At 38.8% G+C, this 25,197-nt stretch overlaps 1 protein-coding gene and 1 long non-coding RNA gene across 8 annotated transcripts in view; one reads left to right on the top strand and one right to left on the bottom strand.

Moving 5' to 3' along the window:
• Positions 1–17,909, top strand: part of SMAD2 (SMAD family member 2) — an 89,232-nt gene extending 71,323 nt beyond the window's left edge. For 5 of the 7 annotated variants that reach the window (XM_080572235.1, XM_080572232.1, XM_080572233.1 and 2 more), the window contains exons 3-11: positions 2,480–2,569; positions 3,730–3,923; positions 4,384–4,518; positions 7,565–7,639; positions 8,940–8,993; positions 10,044–10,256; positions 11,505–11,642; positions 11,810–11,954; positions 16,000–17,909. In XM_080572235.1, the coding sequence (XP_080428361.1) occupies positions 2,480–2,569; positions 3,730–3,923; positions 4,384–4,518; positions 7,565–7,639; positions 8,940–8,993; positions 10,044–10,256; positions 11,505–11,642; positions 11,810–11,954; positions 16,000–16,123 (1,168 nt within the window). In that variant the 3' untranslated portion in view covers positions 16,124–17,909. The remainder of the gene's footprint in view (positions 1–2,479; positions 2,570–3,729; positions 3,924–4,383; positions 4,519–7,564; positions 7,640–8,939; positions 8,994–10,043; positions 10,257–11,504; positions 11,643–11,809; positions 11,955–15,999) is intronic. The other 2 variants (XM_080572237.1, XM_080572238.1) reach the window with 1 other exon arrangement.
• Positions 16,250–23,352, bottom strand: LOC308184912. Its single transcript, XR_013943031.1, has 2 exons — positions 20,763–23,352; positions 16,250–20,263 (listed from the first exon to the last, which is right to left on the bottom strand). It is a non-coding gene; the product is annotated as an uncharacterized lncRNA (long non-coding RNA).
• Between the last annotated feature and the right edge of the window lie 1,845 nt (positions 23,353–25,197).

The following is a 25,197-nucleotide window of genomic DNA, read 5'->3' as shown; positions in this document are numbered from 1 at the left end:
ACTGGCTCGGGACTGCCTGTGTCCATGCTTTTACGCTCTTTGCTTCCAGGGCAGGGTAGCTGCAGCTGAACTGCCCAGTGCAAGCGGTCCCAATTGTGTGCCGACTCTCAGACCTGGGAATTGAGTGGGAGAGCACTAATTGGCACAGTGCGGTGCTGGGGAATGTCCTAGCTGCTTTCTAGCATACATGATCATGTTCCAGGGCCTGGGAATGTTTCCAGATGCGACTTAACTTATGAGTACAACTGTTAGTCCTCGATTCTTCTGAAATCTTTATGGAGTAAGGCAAAGAAGGAACCTTCCCCCCTGAGGGGTTTGGGACACTTCAGAAAGGTAAGTTTAGGAGATAATGTTTCCTATTTATTCTGGGGCACTAAGTCTGTGCCTCCGTTTATTAGATGGTTTTAGTGGCTGCTTAAGCATCTTTCAGAATGCAGTTACCTTCTTTAGTTACCTTCTTTATAGCCACCAGCAATCTGGAATGAATAGGAGTCTCAGCCTTCCACCAGGCTATTGTTTGTGTGTGAATGAGCACGTATAGGAGCAGTAACTGCAGGCTAACGGAGGTGCTGTGTATGAAGAATGTTTTGATGGTGGTCAGAAATCTCATTCTGAATGTGTGTGTATGAATATTAAGAGTCCTAGGTTAGGCTGGGTGACATAGTAGGAGGAAGTCTTGCACCTCTTGGGCAGTGGATCTTGTTTGAGGAGAGTGGGGAAACCATTTCCTTAGATGTTTCTCCCAATGAATGGTAAAATTGACTACATTTGCTCATACAGATCATACATTTCCTGCAGACTCTGTAGTGCTTTGTCATGTTAAGGGGTGTAGCTGTTCAACCATTACAGGTCCAGTTGGATTCAGGGTACTGAACTATCACAATCACGGATTCTCCAACAATGTAACATGCCCTCACTCTAGTCGTGCTCAATGAGAACTGTCACAGCTAGGAACGATGCAGTTAAGTGCAATTTATAACAGCAACAGGTACACAGGTTCTTTGGATCGCTGGTGATAATTTACTGTCTGCAAAAGCAAGCTAGCATGCATGAAATACACAGGTGCACAGGCTGGCTATTAATGCATTAAAAGGCACAAAGACTCTATAGAGATTTCTAAGTTTCCACGGAGACACCCAGTATAACCAAGTGTTCAAATCTCACCCAAAGGCGTCCCAATGGGGGGGGGGGGGGGGGGGAAGAGAGGCTCAGCCTGTCGACTGATCCCAGAAATCAAGAGGTCCTCATGATGGTATCTCCCCTAACATCCCCTCTCTCTTAGGCCATCTATCTTTTAGGTGGAGCTTGAGTGACTCTAGTCAAGCATATCTTAGTTGTGATTGGTGAAAAGTTTTCTCGCCTTCATTTAAAGGTATAGACTCTGAGAAATTCAGAGCACATGGTCAGTGAGGGGTGGTCGCATCCTGGAGGCGGGTGGCTTTTGGGATGGAGGTGTGTTTTAGTATTATAATGAGCAAGAGTTCACTAGAGTACAGCATTTTGTCAAAAACATGACAGGTCATTGGCTCAGGGTAGCAAAAGTGCAGCTTATCGGTCTCGGTGTGCACAAGAACAATCGAGTCCCCCCCCCCCTCTTGTCACAGAGTTGCTTCACAAGACTCAAGTCAACAAATTCAAAAGTAAAATTTTATAGCCCTTAGAGCATGATGAACAATACCTTATATTATTATTTTTTCTCTATAAATATTTGAACTATTAAAGTTGATAGCATATTCCAAGCCCTATGAAAAGAAACAGTATTCAGAAGTGACTGTATGATGGAGCCATAACTTGCACTGAAACCCAGGACACCCCAGAGAAAGAAGGTGGCAAGGAAACAGGTGGGAGTGTTGGAAAAGGGGGCACAGGAAAAGCAATATGTTTTATATGCGTAAGAAAATAGTTTTCAGTTATTTAATCAATGAGAGTACGTAAAATAGTGTGAAATATCAGCTGCAACATGGTTTTCTTCAGTGAGTGTCCCTGTTTTGGGAAAAGCGGTAAACTAGTACGTGCATGGAGAATGAGACTGCTGAAGTGATGGTACCTTAAAGTTAGGCTGTGATGATTCAGACACATGGCCTTTGTTTGTAATTTTAGGGCAGCTTATATTTAAAAGCAAAAACAAAACAAACCAACAGACCTGAAACTACCCTCGAAAATTGAATTTTAAGAGCTAGGCTAAAGTTTTGCCTGTTTTAAGGAACGTTGCAGCTGTATTGACTACTTGGTCAGAAAACTTGTTCACCTTTTAAAAACATTATCATTTACCTTGAATCACGTGTTCCATTTTGATAGCCTCCTTCATATAGAAAATATAGCATGAGATGTCTGTTTAAATGCAAGTCTAATAACGCTCTATCTTCTATGTGAAAGGAAGTATTCTGTACATTTTTCCATGTTTGACATCATGGTGTTTTGAATAACCATATTCCATATTCATATCAATTTTTTGTTTTTGTTTTCAATTTATGCACAGCACTTGCTCTGAAATTTGGGGACTGAGTACACCAAACACGATAGATCAGTGGGATACAACAGGCCTTTACAACTTCTCTGAACAAACCAGGTGAATATTCTGCCCTCTATCGCATCATAGAAAACTTGTGGGAGGGATTGGATTTGGAGGGTCTGTAATGGGATGCTTTAGCTGTAAAATAGACTAAAATGCTTCCTAGGCCTCTCGTGGTACAGCATTTTAAAATATTTGCTTGCCGGTGTAGAAATCCAAGTGTTCTCAGCTGATGTTTTGACCAATGAAATTCTAATTCCGGAATATTCCTTTTTCATGCCAGTGCCCTTGAAAGAATGGGAAGACTTGTTAAATGCAAGCTCTAATGTGATTTGGTATTTATATTAACAAAGTTGGGCTACTTAATTCTTTAGACCTAATCTTACAGAGCGTTTAAACTGCTTTGTATGCCACAAGCTTTCAGTTAAACCTTGCTAATTGGCTCAGATACGAGCTACTAAAGAGCTGTTTGTAAATTCTTCAGTAGTTAATGGTGGGCAAATTCTAAACAGGGTCTTTATTTTTTTCATGTCACATTACTTGATTTGTGTATTGACGTTTGTCTCCCATCCCATAACGATCATAAACATCTGCATTTGTGTAAGCATATGCAGTCAGTCTTAAAACTAGCAAAACATTTTCAGCTGGTAGCAAGGCAGATGAAGTCAAGAAGATAAGCTGTACAGCCCTTAGGAGATGCGTGTTCATGCTTTTTGCATTACAGTTATACTGCCATGTGGATCATGTGGGCAGCTGACTGCTTAGAGGCTTATTTGCAGTCCTGGGGGAGTTCTTATGCTTAATGCCATAAAGCATCTGTGCCACAGCAAAGCCTTGAGGTTAAGAAACTGGAGGGACTATTAAATGTGTGTTTTTCTTTCAACAATTGTTTTTTGACTTTTTAAAAAATGTATGTGAAGCATACCTAAATATGTGAAGCATACCTAAATACTTGGTTGGAGGTAAAAGTGGCTTTTATTGAACCCTAAGTTCACTGGCAATAATTTGAACATCCTCAAAAAAGTAAAAATGCTGTTTGATATCATCACTTGTCTCATCTGAAGCCTTTTAACAAGAGTACAAATGTCACTAATAGTGTCAATTGAGTGAACTCTGAAAATGAACAAACTGCCTTTCCCATGTGTGTACACTGTTGCTTGAGTGATTAAGAGACAGTGTGCAGTCTGTAAATACTTCTCAACATCTTTCCCGTGTAGATCTCTTGATGGCCGACTACAGGTATCTCATCGTAAAGGGTTACCACATGTTATTTACTGTCGTTTGTGGCGCTGGCCAGATCTTCACAGTCACCATGAACTTAAAGCAATTGAAAACTGCGAATATGCTTTTAATCTTAAAAAGGATGAAGTATGTGTAAACCCTTACCACTACCAGAGAGTGGAGACACCAGGTAGGAAGACTGTTTCTGATTTTATAGCAGCATCTGTATGTACACACTTGTTCAGCATAATATTTTAGATTAAAAAAAAATAGAAGGATGATGTGCTCTCTTGCCAAAACTACAAGATGATTAAAGGTACAGGTTTTGAGAATACCATCCACTGAAAGTTTTTAGTAATAAAGATGCTGAAAAATTTTTACACGTGTTGAATAACAATGACAAATGCTTCCAGTACTGCTAGCAATGGTATGGTCCAGCATGAAAATGAAAGAGTTGTCTCACTAATATAGAGTGGTCTTACTCAAAAACACCTCAGGAATCTGTTCTGGTAACTAGTGGTACGATTGCAGTATTAGCAGTACTGAGAAACATCTGAAGAAATTGTTAGATGTTTTAGTTTTTTTTCCTTTTGGTTCATAGAAGTGTGTATTTGAGGGTCTTACTAATACTTTGAATTTTGCTTTTCCAGTCTTGCCTCCTGTACTAGTGCCACGGCACACTGAGATTCTAACAGAGCTTCCGCCTCTTGATGACTATACCCATTCCATTCCTGAAAACACTAACTTTCCAGCTGGAATTGAACCACAGAGCAATTACATACCAGGTATTTGCTGAACTCCCAACGCGAGCAGTACACTTATCTTTGTTCCATTGTTGCTGCAGTGTTGGTGATTTCACAAAGTGATGAAATGAATTGAAAAACATACCAATTAAATCTTGTTGATTTTCTGCATTAACTCCAATGGAAAGCCTGAACACTGTTACTTGCAGAACATGATCCTGTGTGAAAAAGGTATTGCTGTGGTTTCAGAGTAGCTTACTTGGTTTCAATAGCTTAAGGTTCAAAATGCTGATGAGTACAAAGTAGACCTTCATGTTATGGTTTAAGACTTCTATAAACATGTAGGTGTTGCCAAATGCTGTGTATTGGAGATTGAGTAGTAAACTGCTCAATTCCACCATGTGCAGTATGCAGAGAAAACTAAGTTGCAAAGCAGTGTAGCTTGCAATTGATCAAGGTCTGCTTTGTGTACTTGTTACAATTGTGTGCATACAGTTTTTGTTAGTGTTCAGGAAAGGAACAATGTAACTGTACTGAACTTCTAAAGAATGCTTCTTCCCTACCCCCAAAACAAAATTCAAGACTGAGCTGCTACAGTGCACACACAAGCCTGTGTCCTTACTGAAATGTAAGATGAGTGACCTTTGTTTCCTGTCCCAATTTCCTGTTTCCTACCTCTTCAGGAAGTTGTCTGGAATATAAAACCAAGCCAAGCTGAAGTTTTTCATAAGTTGAATGCAACTGTATTACAGCATCCAAGGACTGATGAATAAGCTGAAAATTCAGGTCCTGGCTCTCCAAAAGAATGACTGCCTTGAAACTCAGATGTGTGCAGTATATAAACTGTATCTACATGTCTTACACAGGATGTTGCTTGCATTTTCTTTAAATGTATCTGAGAATTGAAATGGCACCAAGAAAACTTCCATGAATTTGATCTCCTCTGTTTAATTGGTGCCAAATTTGTTGCCACTTAAGGATGAGATATTTAAAGAGCTATTTAAGATGCTAGAACTTGATGTTGCTTTCTTCGCTTATGTATACTTCATTGACTCCATCAGAGGGCTTTTGATAGTGTTTGCAGACAACTTACTGGAAAGTCACCATTTGAAAATACAGGAAACGAGCTCAAGGAACTCCAGGTAGTTATTTGCAAGAAGTCTGTTCAAGGTGAATGCGGGTACTCACATGATCTTCAAATGTTTATGCAACTCACCACACCTTGCCTCCTCTTTGCCACTGACACCCTCCTCTTGTATTCAAGAATCGTATCTTATTTTGACCACCTTAACTAATCTTGACTACTTAGCTAGGTTCTGATAAGCCTTGTGTGTCTTGACAGCCTGCTTCAGAGAACATTTCTTTAGTAGTAAACCAGACTAACTGTGGTAGTACTGTACCACAATACTGTCTCAGTATGTCTACAAAGAGATCTATTTTACCTACAGTGTAGCTCTTGTATGTTTGCTGGGCAGATAGTGATTGTGGAGGTGCAGGATGGCCTCCAGGGCCCTTCCAAATCTGGGATGTGCTGAGCTGCTTTGTCCAAACTTGTGGCAGTATTCATGCTCTGCTAGGAACTTTAATGCTGCACTTGAACACTTCTTTCCAGCTGTCTTGATGCTCACCTCTGACCCTAAAACAGTATTAATAGTACTAGATTAGAGGGGATCTTCTGTGTTCAGACAGGCTAGATATGGAAAATAACCTGTGCCAAACAGCCTAGATTAGCAACTGGAAACAGGAGGTGTGAGTTGGGTTGGAAGTGGTTATTGACCTTTTACCATGTCTGTGGGCTTAAGTATAACAAATAATTTTAAGATGGGTAGAGTCTGGTTTATCACAATGAATTCTATAAAAATGTTCAAAACCATGTGATTTTTGTCATCATAGTTCTTGTTAGTAAAGATTTCCCTTAATCTTCCTTTTAAATTCTCACTTGAATTTTTTCACATCTATATTTAGTGTGTAGTTTTATAGACTGAACCAAAGATGCAGTTCCTTTGGTTCATTTTTATTTAATCAACTGATTTAATTTTCCTTCTGATCTTCCTTATGTCAGAGACGTACAGCAATAGATATTAGATATAACTTGATTTTAATTCTTAGGCAAAAGGCTTTGTTTCTGCTCTTTGATAATACATAATTAAATTAGTTTAATCTATCAGATGTTTGAAATAATTCTAAGGTGATTGTAGAGATCAGTTAGCTTTGACCACTTTCACTAAAGAAACCGACGTTTTGTAGCTAATATATAGGAAAAGACACTTGCCCAGTTCAGACAAGATTACTTCCTGAAAGGCAGTTGGTTAACTCATTATCTGGATTACAAAGTACATTTTGAATGGGGAAAAGGAACAACCATACTCTCATGGGATTTGAAGATATTTTTGTGAAATTAGACAAAATATCTAGTATCAAAATGCTTTATATTTGTTATTGAGTTTACTTTGGTCTGTAAAATTCCCGGCTTTAGACAGCTAGTTAAAAGAGTAGATGTTTTTTCGATAGTGTGGAATTTATAATAACAATAGCTTGTGCATCATAATGGGTTAGATAATGTAGTTGTTAATGAGTGAAATCAACTGTTGGGTACTGAAGAAAAATGAATGTGGGGACTGAACTGAAAAATAACCTTTAAATCTTAACTTCTAGGGTGTAGGAGGGTGTCTGATCTGATGGTTATAGTACATAAAGACAGCTTGTTTTTTTGTAGAAGTCACCTGATGGTTTTTCATTTGTAATTCTATTAAATGTGAAAGCTGTTAATCACAATTGCAAAATTGTTACTCATTGTAGTGAAAGTATCTTGTATTACATGGAACAAACAAGGATTGTCTATTAATTATATAATATGTTTGAGCAATTGGCAGGCGTACAAAAGATGATACATCTTATGTAGACAATAAGCCAGGTAATGGATTTAAATTCCTGTGGTAGAAAGAAAGTCCAGCAAAAGGAAATTCTAATTCAGTATTCAGGTATCATATAGAGCTTATGAGGACTTGAGGACTAAACCCCCAAATGTTAAATCTTACAAGTTTCCCTATTCATTCAACCAATAGATGGGTACTTTCTTTTTAAACAGAAACCCCACCTCCAGGATACATCAGTGAAGATGGAGAAACAAGTGACCAGCAGTTGAACCAAAGCATGGATACAGGTAAAACTTTCACTGCTTTCAAGACTTGGGATTACTAGTTGTGATCCCTTTACATAGTGGTATGACTTAAGCCCAAATGATATTGGCAGTAGCCCTCTGTACAACCTGTTGTTTTGTGTTGAAAATATCAGTTTTTAATCTTTTGTGAGCAAAATAGTTTTTTGCCAGGGTAACACTTTTAAAACACTGTGCCACGTTAAGTACATTTCATTTGTTTCATAACAAAAGCATAAAAGTCTAATTAAGGCTTCATCAGAAAATCTTGAAATAGATTTTAATAGCTGACTAGTTTCAACTTATTACTAGCTTTCCCTTCTGAAAACAGCTTCAATGAAGCAAACTGTCTGTTGGCCTAAATAGGTTAAAGAAATGCTGCATTTTGAGAATCTCTCTTAGCTCTGACAACCTTATTGCTTCTGCTGAGTTTAAAATTCATTCTTGTTTAGAAAGCTATATTTAAAGAGTAATGGAAACATTAAACATTTGTGCCTTTGTGTGATGGAGTTTCTAGATAATCTGTTCGTCCTTAGAATTGGAAAAAGCATAGCTAATGTGCTGGATGAGAACCTCCTGCTGTGCTGACAGTCCTGAGAGTGGTTTTGGTTAGCTAATGTTAGCAACCTTTTTTGGTTAATTGGAATCAACTGCACTAGTTTATGTAAGAACTGCAATATTTTCCCACTATGTTGACAATAACTACTTTAGTTAAAAAAAGCCTGATATCAACAGTAATTGTAGGAATGTTTCTTCATAAAGCACCTTTGCCCCTGTATTTTGCCTACTAGTGTGAAAATTGTTGGAGAGTTTTCTTTTTCCTCTGTCCATCCAGAATAAGAATAAATTCCTCAGATGAGGAAATCCATCTTGTTCTTTTCTGGAGATAAGCCAGCTCCATCAAACATAAAGAAATAATATCTTGATTGTCTTGTCCACTTGTCCACTCTTTCTTAGCTTTTGTCACTGAATGTGGAAGAAGTCACTGCCTTCTCATTGGAGAAGTGCATAAATAAAGATATGTTCCCAGGCTGTGCATGAAGAGAGAACTCTGCTAAATGCAACACTAACATGTTATTAGTGTCTTTACAAGGAGGGGTAGGTTCCCAGGAGTCTGGAAAATTAAATGTAACTTTAATTCATAATAAAGATGTGATGTTGGAACATGTTGGAAAACTGGTTATAGGCTTTTTGAGGTTTCTTAGTCCAAAGAATTTTAAGATAAAGATGGTACCTAAGTAATAGTTGTATGTTTCCATCTGAAATGATGAGAATAATTTGCTCTTAATCTGTGTTGCTTCAACAGGATCTCCAACAGAGCTGTCTCCTAGTACTCTCTCCCCAGTTAATCATAGCCTGGGTAAGTTGGAAATACTTTTAATTGTTTCAGTGTGTGTGATGGATCCTCTTTATGTATATAATTACACTAAAAATAAAAATGTACCTTAAAGTAAGAGCTGTATTAGGAGGAAACTATTGGGTTGGCTTCCTGATAATAAACATAATAGAGCTGGGCTAATGACTAGTTAATTACTACCCTATTTCTCTAACTGGTGAGCTTCTAGCAAAGAGTAATATGGTTGCATGTCTGTTCAGGAACTGAATTCATAAAATATTTTAAAGGACATTAGCCTGTCTGTAGTGCTGCCCAGACTTGCAGTCTCCCCCTGTCTGTCTGTTCTGCTCTTCTCATGTACTGTTTCACCTGTGGCCATAAGACAACTGTTGCTCCTCCATTAGTTGCCCACCTGCTTTGATCAGGTTCTATTGCTGGGTGTCTGTGTAAATGCCTTGGGAAGATCAGATTCCTTTGACTTTAAGAGTGGGGAGTTGGTGTGAGAGGAAAATGCTGTTCAGAGAGCTGAGTAAGTAATTAGAGTAGGTAAAAAGAGGAAGCAATACAGGAAAAGCTGAAGACGCATAGGGAAGATATGAAGCTTTAGTAGGGAGAGTGCCTTCAGATGGATGGATATAAGGTGAATGTATTGTAATACGAGGGAACGTAATTTTCATATCGATATTTTTTTCCTTTGTGTGGTTCAGTGTTTGATAGTTTAATCTCTTTAATGTTGCCAAAGTGTTTTTAAGTTATAAAATGGTAATAGAAGTGTCTCAATGTCTGGTACTTACAGTAACATTGGTTTAATCATTTTGCTGAGCAAGCACAAGTAAAGTATGTGAGCTGTGATCATTTTAGATCACCCCTTCCCCTTTACCTTTTCCCTTTGGTGGAATGTTGAATTTTATTCTCTTTACTGGGATAGGTAAAAACGATGGCAAGCAAAATTAAATTTGAGTAGTTTGAGGAGACTTGAGCTATTATTTCTGGAAGAAAAAAATAGCAAGGCAGATAAGTTTCATTTCAGCTTCAATTCTGTGCTATTCTTATTTTTTATTTAACTTTTTTTAGACTTGCAACCAGTTACTTATTCAGAGCCTGCGTTCTGGTGTTCAATAGCATATTATGAATTGAATCAAAGAGTGGGAGAAACCTTCCATGCATCACAGCCTTCCCTGACTGTAGATGGTTTTACAGATCCATCAAATTCAGAACGATTTTGTCTAGGTCTGCTTTCCAATGTAAACAGAAATGCTACAGTGGAAATGACAAGGCGACACATAGGTAAAAATCTAATCTTTTAACTATTTTAATATTTTAGCCATGAAGTTATCAGTAGTGGTCTGGGTAGGAAAGGCAGATCTGTTGTTTAGGGTTGTTTCACCATTATACAACCAGCCACTGAACTGTCTTCAAGGCTTTCCAAGGGGAGTGTGGTGTCTCTTGCTAAGGACAGAATTGGAAAGGCAGAGGTCACTGTTTTTGAGTCCAGAGTTTTTTGTTACTGATATTGGTGGTAGGGGGATGGTTGGACCAGATGATCTTGGAGGTCTTTTCCGATCTTTATGATTCTATGACCTTTAGTAGAAATGACTTTTAGTAGAACCTTCTGACTTCTTCTGCCCCAAATCCAAATGCTTGTGTCATAAAATTTTAGAGGTGGAGAAGCCCAAGATATGCCTGTGATGACTGATTAAAATGGTCAATGATGAGGAAAAGCAAACCTGTAAGGCATTCTCCCTTTTTTTTTGAGAGTAGCTCACATTTTATTTGAAAAATGTTTTTGAAGAAAAATGGGAATAGAAACTATGGCCTTTAAAGAAAGGACCTATTAATTATAATTAGCTTTTTTGGGGGAAATCAATTGTACGTTACTTCTTACTTGTGCCAGAAATAACCCATACGGATTTTTTTCCTCTGAGAAAAAGCAAGATCATATTTCAGAAGTGAACAATAGGATTTCTTACTGATTTCTTGACAATAGGACTAAATGAAGTCCCATTGTTTTTGTCAAAGTAGTACAGAAAAAGGGGTATGCAGTGGGTTGTGAAATTGTGTGGGTGCATGTAAGAGGAGAGTCTGTGTAAGTTGTATACTTGTTCTGTTTTTTCCCATCATCTTAACAGCATGTGCCACTTCACATACAACACTTCATATTGGCATGTGTTTTAATTATGCTGAATCTAATCTTTTTCTTTTAATTGTGGCACTTCAAGTGAAAAAATTCTTTGCTTCTTAACTTGGCTTTGGTTACTAGCCATTGCGTAGCTAGAAAATGCTAGATCGCTGGACCAAAAATTATTCTGCCTTTCCTTCAAATATTGTGTGATAAAAATGCAAGCTAGTTGTGTTCTGTCCCTGCTACAGCTGTCAGACCAGTGGTATGGTTATCTAGATAATTGACTTCTGTTTTTGTTGAAACAAACAAACAAACAAAAAAAAAACTTAGCCTTCTCTAAAACAAAATACTCCCTTGTTTGTTAATCTGCCTGGGTCATATCATAACTAGAGTTTCTTTGAATTTTGTTACAGGAAGGGGAGTACGCCTCTATTACATTGGTGGAGAAGTTTTTGCTGAGTGCCTAAGTGATAGCGCAATTTTTGTTCAGAGCCCGAACTGTAATCAAAGATATGGCTGGCATCCTGCAACTGTGTGCAAAATTCCACCAGGTTAGTAGCCTACCAAAGGTCTTGTACAAAAAAAAAAATCCAACAATTTTTTTTGTGGGATGTCACTTACTTTCCTTTTGATGCCTAGAAAGGGTTTCTTCATAGTTTTGGTCTTCTGTGTAGCAAACCCAAGTATTTAAGTGTACTTCTTGACTTTTCCTTTGTAGGATGCAATCTAAAAATCTTCAATAATCAAGAATTTGCTGCTCTTCTGGCTCAATCTGTGAATCAGGGTTTTGAAGCAGTTTATCAGCTTACTAGAATGTGTACTATAAGAATGAGTTTTGTTAAAGGATGGGGAGCTGAATACAGGTAAGAAAAAAGCCTTTATGTTTTTTTCCTTTTGCTACCGTGCACTATTTCTGTCTGGCTTGAAAGCTATATATAGCTACTGTAGCTATGTTGTCTTCAAGTTGAATCCCATATTTTCCTTTTCTCTCCTTCAGCTATGGAGCTCCTAAGTCATAAAGACAGGTAACCTGATTTTAGTATTGCACTAAAGTTCATTGAGCAAGGAATTTCATCAGAGTTCACTTCCTCACATAGCTCACTTAGTCTTGCTTGCTTATTGTAGTGAAAACACTGACAGCATCTAGAAGTTTCAGAACTTGTTATACAGTTATTTGCTGTGTTAGACCTATAGTCATTTTGGTCTCTGTGCTTTTCTGTGTGTAGTATAATGAGTTTGTTAGGTTGTGGTGTGGGGATACAGTTTGATGGGACCCAAGGGAAAGTATTGAAGTGACTGAGTTCATTATGCAGACTAAAACAGCTGGTGAACATGCATTTAAGGGATGGCAAATATATTGGAACTTGGAGTGGAAAAAACTTTGCAGGAGTAAGATGTGTGTTTATGTAGAGGAAAAAGCTAAAAATCGTTGAGTGGAAAAGTAGTCTTTTATCTGCTTTTGAATAGTCTAATTATATTCTCTATAGAACAAACTAAAACCTATAGTTTAGATGGTGCATTTTTTTTAATGTAGTATGGGAATTTGGAAAGAAAAACTAACTTCAAACTGAGCAGTTTTCATTATTTCTCAAACTGAGATTTCATAATTTTGGAGAGCTGCAGATGTGGTTTTAAACAACAACAAAAAACCTTAGATGTCTCTAGAAATTGTATACTGAAAGAATAAAGTCTGACACATCAATACCATATTGCAGTACAGAACAATTATTTTTTTTTAATCCTTAATTCTGAAGTTAAATAATACCAGGTTGCACTGTAGATCCTGGGGTTTTGTTTCTTTTATCTGCTTTTGCAATATATCCATGCAAATGTGAGCCATTGGTATGTGGGTGAGGATTCTCGGCTAAATTAAGCCAATTTTGTAAAAGCCTAATTAGATTAAATGAAAAATTTGAGTAATGAAATTGGTACCTCTTTGTTAGCAAGAGGTATGCAAGAAAAAAATCTGGCTCAAGTTTAAAGAACTGTTGGATTTAGCTCAAAAGGAGTATGTATACACTTACGCATAATTAAATACAACATTCAAATCGGAATAGAAGAAAGGCTTAATCAGTCAGATTATGTGAAGACAACTTGAAGTGAATGGAGTGTAAATGTTGGGTTAAAACAGCGGAGAGGCTTTTAATAAAGTTATTGCTAAGGAGGGAGAATAATTGTTAGCAGTCTATAAACCCTTCAGAGATCATAAGGTTGAAAAAGCCCAGTGGAAACTGCCGGAACAGCATAGTCTGAGTACCAATGTAATGCTGAACTAGTTTATTTGCATCTCTATTGAAGATGGTGCTAATAAATTATTGAGGTGTAAAACTTGTAAGTTATGATTAAAGTAAGAAGGGGTTGCTCCTACATGCACAACCTTGAGTTTAAATTAAGGTAGTCTAAATTGTCAAAATAGATGGTGAAGCAGGGTATCACAGAATCACACTAAAAAACAGTCATTGTTAAAACTTCCGTGCTTCATTATGTCAGAAATGTTTCTCAGACTAGGCTTTGGCAAAGCCAAATCATTATCTACATTTTCGGCATGTGGCTTATAAGCATGATGATATGTCAAGGTGGTGGATTTTATAGGCTTAGTAGACAAAATAGTTCATAGCTTTTTGCTTGTTGCATGTTGGCTAAAATTGAGGATTGTGGTAGAAGTTCAGATCAGCAGTTAAGTGTTCACATTAACACAGGAACTAACCAGGGCTAAAATCTTCTGAAGAAAGTTGAGGTGTAATCACAGCAAAGATTTATTGATACATAGATGGGAACTCCATGGATAGAAGAAGCTGAGTTTTAGCTTTGAGAGGGCTGCTAAGTGACTCACTATTTTATCTTTTGTCAGGGCTGTTGAACAGAACCAGTTATAAAATATTCCGGAATATTCTGGAAGTGTGTTGTGTAACAGATTGTAGGGGAGTTGACAGTGGTGGAATAATGAACTTCCTTCTTTGGGAGAGGATTCGAGACTAAATGGAATTACATTTCCTGTGGTTTAGATTGTTCTTTTTATTGGATCGCTTTATTTTGGCATAGACATTCAGGGCTAAGTTAATGTTTTTTTTGCAGTGCGGAGAGAGCATGGACCCCAGCCTCTTTCTTCTAGAAAATGTAAAACCACAGACAGCTCTTGAAATACATCTTCTCGCTGGCTTAATTTTTCTGCCTTTTTAGTTCCCCCCATTTATATAAACATATTTCCTTAAAGCAAAGGGTTCCAATGCTGACTGTAAAAATGAAGGGACTGGGTTTGTATGTGACTAATCTGCTTTCTTTGAATCGTAATGCCTCCTTGCTCCGATTTTGGAATAGGTAGATTTACTAGGAAAAACTGGCTTAGCAACAGTAGTCTTGCCATTCTAGTTTGAGAAAACTCCCATGTCTGTAGTGGGTACAGTGAAATAACAGGATCTCTCAGGCAGAGTATGTCCAATACTTGTTTCAGCAGATGAAAAGGAAGGCTTGTGAATAACAGGTCTCTCTCCCAAGGATGTATGGGAGAGTGAATGGAACTTCTATGGATATCAAGTTTTTGGCTTTTACTGATGCTTTCTAAATAGTGTTTAATTAAAAGCTGCTGTTGTGGAAAAATAAGGCAAGCTTGTAGAGAATAGAAACAACTTTTACTTAAACTGCTTGTGTGAAGATGTACAAAACAAAGTAGAAGTATAAATAAGATTACAGGAAATCAGATGAAGTTTGGAGTTCCGTTTGAGATAACATCAGTCAGCACAGTATAACCACACTGTGTTACGATGCAGCATTTCTGACATGGCTTCATTGTAAGTTTTTTCTTGATGATTGCTCTATAAAGATAGATCTTAGGATTGCCAATGCATTACATTGTTTGGCCACCCTACCTGTGCAGAGCCAAGCATTTCTGTTCCTTATTTTTTCAGTATTTGTCTATGAAATTCAAATGTAGTTATGCATGCAAACTCTTTGATGGTGAAGATAGTAGCTGTATGCAGCTGACTGTGATCCAAACACCAGATTGGTTGGACAGTCTTCACTTTTGAGTTGCTTTTTTGTAGTAAGGTGTTGTGGTTTAACCCAGTTGGCAGCTAAACACCACACAGCTGTTTGCTCACCCTCCCCCCTCCCTCTCTGGGATAGGGGAGAGAATCAGGAAAGTGAAGCCTGTGAGTTGAGATAGAGACAGTTTATTAAGACAGGAATATAATAATAATGATAATAGCACTCCTACTAATAATGTGTACGAAACAAGTGATGCACAATGCAGTTGCTCACCACCTGCTGACCGATGCCTAGCCTATCCCCGAGCAGCTGCCCCCCCCACCCCGGCTAGCCACCCCTATCTATTGTTTACCATAATGCCATATGGTATGGAATACCCCTTTGGCCAGTTTGGGTCAGCTGTCCTGGGTCTGTCCCCTCCCAGCTCCTGCTGCACCCCTAGCCTGCTTGTTGGCAGGACAGAGCGAGAAGCTGGAAAGTCCTTGGCCTGGTGTAAGCACTGCTCTGCAACAATTAAAACATCAGCATGTTATCAGCGCTCTTCTCATCCTAATCCAAAACATAGCACCCTACCAGCTACTAGGAGGAAAATTAACTCTATCCTAACTGAAACTAGGACATAAGGCATTTGATGCGGTGCTTGGAGCATTTGCTTCAGTTCTTATTCTGTTCCCCAGAGCAGAACATTCTTGATAAATTGTGGATACAAATGTGATTATTGATGTCTTTCGTAGATGTGGGGTGGGTATTTCTTCCAAAGATTGTTTGGTAAATCATTAGTACAGTTATAGTAATAGTTGCAAACTTTCATCTCTCTTTGTAGTAGAGATGGATGGAAACATCCCATCAAATGGATCATATGATGGAGAACTTAATGGTAGCCAAAGCTTCTTTCTGACTTTCCCATTCCACTTAATTTTTCAGGCGGCAGACAGTAACAAGCACTCCTTGCTGGATTGAACTTCATCTGAATGGACCTCTACAATGGTTGGACAAAGTATTGACTCAGATGGGCTCCCCTTCAGTACGCTGTTCCAGCATGTCATAAAATTCCTTTCTCCATTATCAGTGGGATAAATAGAGTCCAATCAACAGACTTAATGTAACAGCTCCTCTGTCATAGTATTTGTGTGTGGTCCCCATGAACTGTTTACTATCCAAAAAGTTTAAAAAAAAAAAAAAAACACAGCAAAACAGCACTTGAGGTCTCATCAGTTAAAGCACCTTGGTGATTCTGTTTCCTATACTCTGATACTAGATGAAAACTTAGTGTATAGAAATGCCTTCTTCAGAAGGAAGGGACAATTCTAAAGACTCTTAATAGTGTTTTTATTGGGTATGTAATTGAGTGTCCTAATGGTTTATCAATAACATGAATAACTAAGTATATGTACAGGTAATGTATCATCATCTCAGATATCACAGCATTGTGCTGTTCTACATTTTAGTTCCCATAAATAGATGTTTGGTTTGTTTTTTTGATTGGGGCAAGTCTCTCAAAATTCCAAGACTCTGCTCCTTTATTATTTTGTGTTTGTTATACAAGCAGGTTTTTGAGTTGTCCTAAACATAAAAAGCAGACTTTCCTTGTAGAAAAGCTTAACTTTTTGCTGCCTTCTTAAAGAAAGGAAATCCCTCCATTAGAAGGGGAAGAAATGTCTGAGATTTATCTGTGAAATCTTAAGACACTTGATATGTTTAATGGGGCCTAAAATAAATTCATACTATAAATTCCAAGTATCTGTCACACTAGGAGTTTACTTTTCCCTACCTATCTGAGTTGATGCATCTGTTGCCAGCATTATTGCTGGCACTGATTTATCTGGGACTCTTCTGTATGTTGAATCATTTAAATATTTTTTTTTCTCATGGAGTGAGAACTTACCATATTATTGGATACTGGATTAAAATACACAAAGCTATTGGCTTACCCCTTACATCTGTATGTTTTCATTAAACAGATGTCACTGAAAAAAATCTTGGTTTTAGTTTTTAGAGCAAATACCTTAAAATCCTTTTCCAGGGTAAGCTAGACTCTTTCATATAGGTTTTAAATAGATGCAGCTTCTTAACATATTTCAGTAACACAACTTAAATTTCTGATCTGAGTGGCTTTGTATAGCTTACTTACATACCAGATCATATACATCCATTATGTCATAATGGGCCTTGTTAATAAAAGTAGTTGCTTCTGCAAAACCTCTAGGAATAGTGGTTGCTGAGGTATGAGCAGCGAAGGAGGACTTCTAGGTTCTTTGTGACAGTGCATGTTATTGTGAACCCTTGGACACTACAGCTGCATCATATTAAAAATATTCTGAAATATATTCTACAAATAAGTCTGGGTTGGGGAAGGGTTGGGAAACTGTATAGAAGGGTTATTCTGACTTGAAAAATATACATCTTACTAACAATCTTGTGATCTAGCTGTCTGTCATTCTTTCATTATCGTGGCAGTAGCAGGATTGCCTTTGTTTTTTTCCCATTGTTTCATCCATTACACTAGTACTGTGCTTTGTAAGTACAGCTAGTGATAACTTAGCTTTGAGAACAAAAATGTGGCCAGTGTTACAGCTTTTAATCAGTTGACTGAATTGATGATAGTGATGGATATTTTTAATGCCATAATGACTGGGGCATAGAAGCAATACCAAAAATCAAGCCTTGAAAAAGTGGGCCAGACACCTTTTAAAAATTGGCAAAGCAGTTACCAGTTTGTGCTAATTTTACCAGTAGATTAATGTATTGGTAGAACTTGTGAACCTAAGAAATAAGCTTCATGCGTGTTGCATTTGCCTAATATGTGAATACACTAATAAAAGTTTTAATTCTCATGTTTGTTGTTTTTTTATTAATTGCTGTATATATTTTCTGTTGAAGGTTAGGAATTACTCTAACCAACCTAAAAAAAAAAAAAAAAAGTGGCATGAGTTGCATGTATGCTGTGGCCAGAAAGGTGTATAGCTTAGATGTTAAAATCGCTTCTTGGACAGCTATTGTGGAGGTTCTGGATCTGTGTGTTTAACAATACAGGCTTCTATTTCAGATCAAGCTTATTAAAGCGGTTGCTTTTTTCCTACCACAATCAAATTACATCCTACTGGCTCAGATGTTTGCTTTCACCTGTGAAACAGATAAGAGCAACTTGTCTGGGTGAAAGACTCCATTGCATTTATGAACAGGTTGCAACTTGAATCAGTTGGGTGACCTAATTGTAGTCTCCTTACTGTGGGTTTCTGTATGTGTTCTCTTTCAGCTGGGGTGATATTCCTTGCTTTGCCTTGAACACAGTAATAGCCTTGATGGAAGCCATTTTTGGGTATGTGCTTCAAAGTAGCGTGCCAGGACACTGCAGGCATTATCTGTGGACCTGTGATGCCTGTGGACAAGGCCATCTCAGTTTGTGTAGAAGTCACTTTTTTTGGCTTCTGTCAGTATCACTAAAATAGTCTCTCCCATCGTTACTGTTTCTGCCACAGCTTGGTGGAACAAGGGAACAAATCTTCATTTGAAATATGTTTGCCTGTATTTAAATGTCTTTGGCAGTCCTTGAGTAACTTTAACCTACTCCTGTTTCTTAATCCAGTGCCTTTCTGACTTAATCCCACTGATCTGTTCTTCCTCAAAACCTGACCAGTGCCTGCTCAAACATCTCAATGCAGAATACCTGTGGTATGTAAGGAATGTGACTTCATCCCTCTTTTGCCAGGCAAAGTATAATGACTTCCAAAGTACAAATGAAAAGTGAATTATTTTTTTCAGTAAGCGTTTTGTTAATAAAACACCAAGCAGGGAGTAATCAGCTGAAGTACTCCAATTGTGGTTAGCCAGCTAGTTATCTGTATAATGAAGCTGGAAAAGTGCTGTATGTAATGACGTGCTCTAACTTTGGACTGGGATTCCATGTGCCTGAGTGCTAATCTCTCCCTTGTCACTAGCCCTGTCTGAGCTTGATTTTTGTAGTACTGCCAAAGCAAAGTAATCAAAAATCAGGTAGCTGATGTAAACACCTGAGCCTAAAAACAGTTTGAGTTGCCTCATCTCAGTACATCCAAGCTGAAAAAACTTCTCAGAACCCTTCCACCTCTGAAGAAAAAGCCAATTTCGTTTAACAGTTCTTCCAGTTCCAGGGCTGTGTCTTTGAGAACAATGTCAAATGCCCGGAGTCTTGCACCTTTAAATTGTGAGAATTGATAGCTGAATGTTACCTCTGTATTTTCACGTTGCTTTTGTGCATGGTGCTTATTTAGGTGGTCAGTTCTCTGTGACAGGATTTCTCCGCTGCTGTTTTAGCATTTTGCGCAGAATCCTCCCACCTCCTTTGGCTTCCAGGTGCTATCATGCAAATCTAGGACGTGGTGAAAGCTGTGGTGTTTTCTTGTTCTTACTCAGGGTGCTGTGCTTAATCAGTACTTAACCTCTTTGAGACTGATTGCAGGCAAACCGAACAGCTTAACTTCAAACTCTGTGTATAATAAACAGGGAGAGGTAAACTCTAAATGTGTTTGGGACTGAGTTGGCTTTCCAGTGGAGAGCTAAGTCTGTTGACAGAGGTGCCTAATTTAAATACATAAAGTATGAATATCTGCTTTAAAAGGTACTTGGATGATATCAAAATAGTCTGCTTAGATGTGTAGTAATATAGCTTTAAACTAATTTACATGGTAAAACTAGAAATCACAACTACTGTACTATGCTAAGCTTCTTATTTTCATGTGTCCAACTTGACTTTTCATGTTGAAGTGGGCGGGTGTGATGTTTGGAGGGGGTTGATAATCATCTGCCTCTAAATTGTTGGCACAGCGAGCTGAAAGTGTTTTGTTTTTACCTTCAAACTTATCATACTTCGTTGTGGTTATGGCTTTTTTTAGCATTGCAAACTGAAATTTTCCTGCAGCTGGGTTTTGAGTTAAAATATTGTGAAATACAGGATTTCACTATACTCCACCCACGCAGTGTTTTACTTGAGTATAAAGTGGTGTTCCTTTTCCCAAAACAAGACTGTAACCTAATTTTGGGAATGCTCAAGCTTCAGTACTAGCTCTGAAGAGTTGATGAAGTACTGTACTCATTAGAAGAATTACACACATCCTAAGTAATGTGACAGCTCTACTAGAAAGTATTTCTAGGAGGACCTCAGGGAATTAAATTGCAGCCAGTCTGAAAGTTTATTACTAGTGAGAAAATACTAATGTTATAAATTACTCTTTAGCCAGAAAGAATTTATAGTAAGTCGATTAGTTTATTAAGTGATCAGCAAGCAAAACAGCGCTGGGCGGCCGGGGAGTCCATGCTCCTCCAAATGGCGCGCACCCTCCCCCTTTCGCAGTCCCCTTTTATCATCAGGTTCTTCCGGGGTTACGTGGCCCCTTTCTAGTACTGCGGCTGCGTCGATTGTTGCTAGGGGGTCGTCTCTGTCCCTCTGGTGGTCGCGCGGATGAAGGCAGTAGTCTTCCTCTGCTTAGTTTGCAGCGTTTCTCCTCCTTATTTGGTCATGTTAGTTTTTCTTAAGATAGGGCAGTGGGTTATCGGGTTGGCAATTGTACTGTTTACACAAAGTTCTCTCAACCGTATATCCGAGACATCAACAGGCAGGATGTCTCAAGGTTTTTACCGCCGCTTGAGCAACTCCTTTTGTTCCCTTCTTAATATAGCCATGAAAAATAATGGACAAACATTTCTTATACATCACAAATTGTGTATTTTCCTGACCCCGTAAGCTTGGCTGGTATGTAACCATCACAAACTCTTTATATTAAAGAAGGCCATTTAAAAATAGCCTTCAGTCATCTTAGTCGTCTTTTCCATGTCTCTTGTGTAAAAACTTCTCTAAAGATTGCTTTCCCAAGAGAAGAAACAGCACTGTTTATGGAATAAGTTTCTAGTAATAGAATTGTCACAGCTACAAAACCTAGAATCAAGGCTTCAAAGCTAAGAACAATCTTTGATGTTACATTACTTGTTTCATTAACTATAGTCAGGATTAAATCTAGTCAGTTGGCAGAAGAAAAATGGATAAATAATGGGTATGTAAAGATGTCAGGCCCTGATGCTCTTGATCCTCTTCCCCCATGCAGAAGATCTAGTCAAAATGGATTACAGGAAAGCCCAGTTGCTTGTCCTGTTCTTCTTGGAATAGGATCCAAAGTGGCAATGGATATGCATGTTCCTGCACTACTGTTTCTTTTAATTTGCAACACTAAAAGGTGAAACAAAGCTGACACTGATTTTTGTGTGTTAACAGTATCTAGCTATTTGCTCATCTAAAGCTACAGTAAGGTATTGTTTAAAAACAAGTATGCCTCATGAATTAATTGAGCTTATAAGCAATGTGTACCTGAGGTTGCAAATTCCATATGATTTTCAAACTTATATTTGCTTTAAAGTCTTGCTTATTTGCCTCTTCATTTTGAAGTAAAATTCCAAGAGCAACTATTGTGGCACCAAGCATAGACTATCGAACTTGAGTTGTCAGCAGTTGCAGTTTTATCTTTGGATGACAGGGTGGGTGCTGTCCATCAGTTCTTATTTAATCCTTGAGAGGAGTTGTCTAGGTACTTGGTCACCTTTGGGCAAGGAGTAACTAGGCAGGGAAACTGGAGGATCTTGAGCAAGGAAGGTGGAGTAGAGGCACTTCAAGTTTCAGAGCTGTGTTCTGGAGCAGGGAATCCCAGGCTCCTCAGGGTTGTTTCTTATGCTCCAAAGTCCTCAGATACACAAGACAGTTTGACAGGGAGTAGTATTGTAGCTAAGCTTAGGTTGTCTAGATTCATGAATTCCTTTGAAACAAAATTAATGCATAATGAATTTGGAAACACTTCAGAAGTCCTGTCTCTTTGTGTTGCTTGTCCTTGAAGAGTTGATCTGTAGGATTCACAGAGTGAAAATGAGGGGGGAAAAAATAGGTGTTTAACCTATTGAGGTATATGTGTGGGGGACATTCAACATAGACTCCCCAGGGCTTTAACAGCTGGGTGTTTGTACTTTTCCCTGTGAAATCACTGATGGAGGCTGTGGTTAAAAGGATGGGAAAAAAAAGCCTCAGGCAGGAGAGGCAGGCTTTTAGAGAGGCAGACTATTCAGGAGAAAAGCAGGACTCTGTCCTGCTGAAGCCCTGAGAAGAGCAAAATGTATCTTGCCATAAAACAGCAGGCAGTGTCAAGATTTGAGAGCTGCTAGCAATTTGAGTAAGCCCATGCAGAGAAAGATTACACTATTAGAGATGTTAGCTCGGGTACAGGTTCTAGTGAAGTTTCTTACAGACCTGAGCCAAGCTGTGTACCTGCAGATTTAATTGTGTTGTGTGCCTGTATTGTGCTTGCTTGCTTGCTTGGTTCCAGAGTTAATAAAGGCAGGTGAAGCTCAGGCTGGGCTTTGCTGCCAGTGTAGTAGGGTAAGGGCTCCACAGAATTTCACTACCCAGACTGATGCCTAAGAGTGGAGAAAGGACTTGAGAATTAGTTGCAATAGCTTTTGGTAAGCAGTCTGTTGCATAGCAAACAGCATTGCCTTTAGTAGAAGAGGATCTAAAACCACTAGATTTGTAGTGGGGAACAAACCAGTTTTTCATGAGGACTGTGGGGAGCACTGCCATGCATTCGAGGAGTGAAGCAGCCTCAGAAGTGCGGGAGGACCACAGAGCACTGTGGCAGGCTGAGAGCAGAGGAGGCTGGGCCTGAGGGCTGTGGTTGCTCTGCAAAGTGTCCGCCCTCCAGACTGGATGTACCTAACAGGATCCAAATCTGCAAAAAAAGGTGCACGTACAACACTGAGGTGTACGTCCATAGCCAACATAAGCTTTATCTCCTCTTTTTGTAGTTGAGCCTTGGAAATGAGCCTTGGTCAATTAGTACATTCAACAGTCAATTAGTACACTAATTGACTATTATGTCCAACTGCATGGCTAATGATAGCTAAAGACAGATGGCAATGGATTAACTGATGTTTTTGATTGTTGTTCAGACACTGGCTTGAGAAGCACCAGTCTGCTTGCAGAGGCTGCTGGTAGCGTAAATTTGCTAGGATCTTGACAAAAAAGTTTAATGAATTAGCTAGGTATTGAAATGCATTTGTATTTCTTTAATATTAGTCCTAATCATTGAAAAACAGCTAGGCTCTGTGACAAGAGGGGGACTCGATTGTTCTTGTGCACACCAAGACAGATAAGCTGCACTTTTGCTACCCTGAGCCAACGACCTGTCATGTTTTTGACAAAATGCTGTACTCTAGTGAACTTCTGCTCATTATAATACTAAAACACACCTCCATCCCAAAAGCTACCCGCCTCCAAGGTGCGACCACCCCTCACTGACCATGTGCTCTGAATTTCTCAGAGTCTATACCTTTAAATGAAGGCGAGAAAACTTTTCACCAATCACAACTAAGATATGCTTGACTAGAGTCACTCAAGCTCCACCTAAAAGATAGAAAATAATATTAATTGGCCTAAGAGAGAGGGAGATACCATCATGAGGGGAGATTCTGTGCCCCGGAGTCAATCACCTCAGTGAGAGTACTTTCAAATAAGTGTTTAAACGCTTTTCAAAGTGTTTAAACTTTCAAATAAGTGTTTAAACTCATGTAGAAATTATTGGTCCCCATTACCCAATGCTGCAATGGCAGAGCCAGGTAAAACCCACATCTTCCTGCCTTCCAGCCTCAGGCTTACTTCACCGAGCCGCAATATTTCTTGACAGGGTACTGCCACTGGCAGCCCATAGCTGTGAGGCTGGGAAACTTTGAAGTGGCTTGTGTATGTCAAAAGATGTATCTCATGGTGTGCCCCCCTTCCTTTAGCTTGTGGAATTGGTTGGGGTTTCACCCTTTCAGCCCCATAAGGGTGGCTCTCTTGTCCCTAGTTAACGATTAGTGGTGGAGGTGCTGTGACCAGGTTGTAACTCAAGCTGAGGCTGGCTTTCTGACCAGCTGAAATCAAAGTATCTTCTTCAAAGATGCAAAATACTGAGAAACAGGTGCTGATATTTATGGAAGTAGTTATGTATCAATTGACAGACTTTTTGCTATTAATAGTCTTGGAGTTTGCAGATGTGACACTGGTTTGTGCTCTTCTTGCTCTTTGTTAAGGGTAAAGCTAGTTTGCACAAGGACAGAGGACCCTCGCTGACCTCGATTCCTGGTGTAAGACAAGCTCATTTGACCTCAGGCATCAACCCCAGCACGTTTCCAGAGCAAGCTGATAAGTCTGCACACTTTTCACCCACCTGCTCTGTGAGGTGATAATGACCAGGGGCACATGCTGCTTCACCTGTTGCTTCTAAGAGTCAGCAAAGAACTTTGAATCAGCACCTTGGCTTTAATGTTATATTGAAGCTATAAATGTTATATTCCTTTCAAAATTACTGCCTTAAAAAAGAAAAGGGGGGGGGGGTGAGGAGAGGTACCTGTGTTAATGACAATATTTTAATGCAAAATATCAAGAAAGCCTTTGAACAGTGCGAGATGATAGTTTTAGTCCAATCTACACAAAGGACGTCACAAAATTTTGTTACCTTTGCACTTAAAAAAAAAAAAAAAGCCAGGCACATGAGAGTTGAAATGTTACATGAAAAGTGCTCATTACATGAGACTGTTGAATAAAAGTAAAGCAGACAAGTCAGTCCCTTGGTCATCTTTCCAGCCAGGCAGTCTCCCTGAGCTTATGTCACCCCACGTATCGCCAGTTATTTCAAAATTAGATTTTTCTGACAAGTCTTCTGCAGGATATTTCTCACTTTGAATTTTCTTTTCCCACAAACCATGAAGTTGTAGCAACAGGACTGTCTTGTCTTCTGAAAATTCTGTGCTCTGCCATCATTTCTCTCTCCATCCTCATTGTCTTGCAATCTGGGGAAGCAGCCTTCTGACTGGGGACACTGAGAGGTGTCACTGTCCCCTGTATTGCACTCTTAAGACGGTTTGTGCAGAACCCTAGGTCTGAGAGCCTAGGATAGCTAGAATCTGGAAAAGTCCCACAAGACCATGTCTTGAAGACATCTGATGCTGGGTGCAGGTAAGACCTTGTGATCTTAGGTAGGTTTCAAGCTTGATCTGAATGATTTTATTGTGAGCGTAGAGTTTGTTAGAGCATCTTGTGATTCCCTAGCAAGATGATCCTGACTTCCT

Source organism: Anser brachyrhynchus (assembly GCF_964034855.1).
Source record: "Anser brachyrhynchus genome assembly, chromosome: W".
Classification (NCBI taxonomy): Eukaryota; Metazoa; Chordata; class Aves; order Anseriformes; family Anatidae; genus Anser; species Anser brachyrhynchus.
Note: the sequence above shows the minus strand (reverse complement) of the source record. Positions and strands in the feature narration are given on the sequence as shown.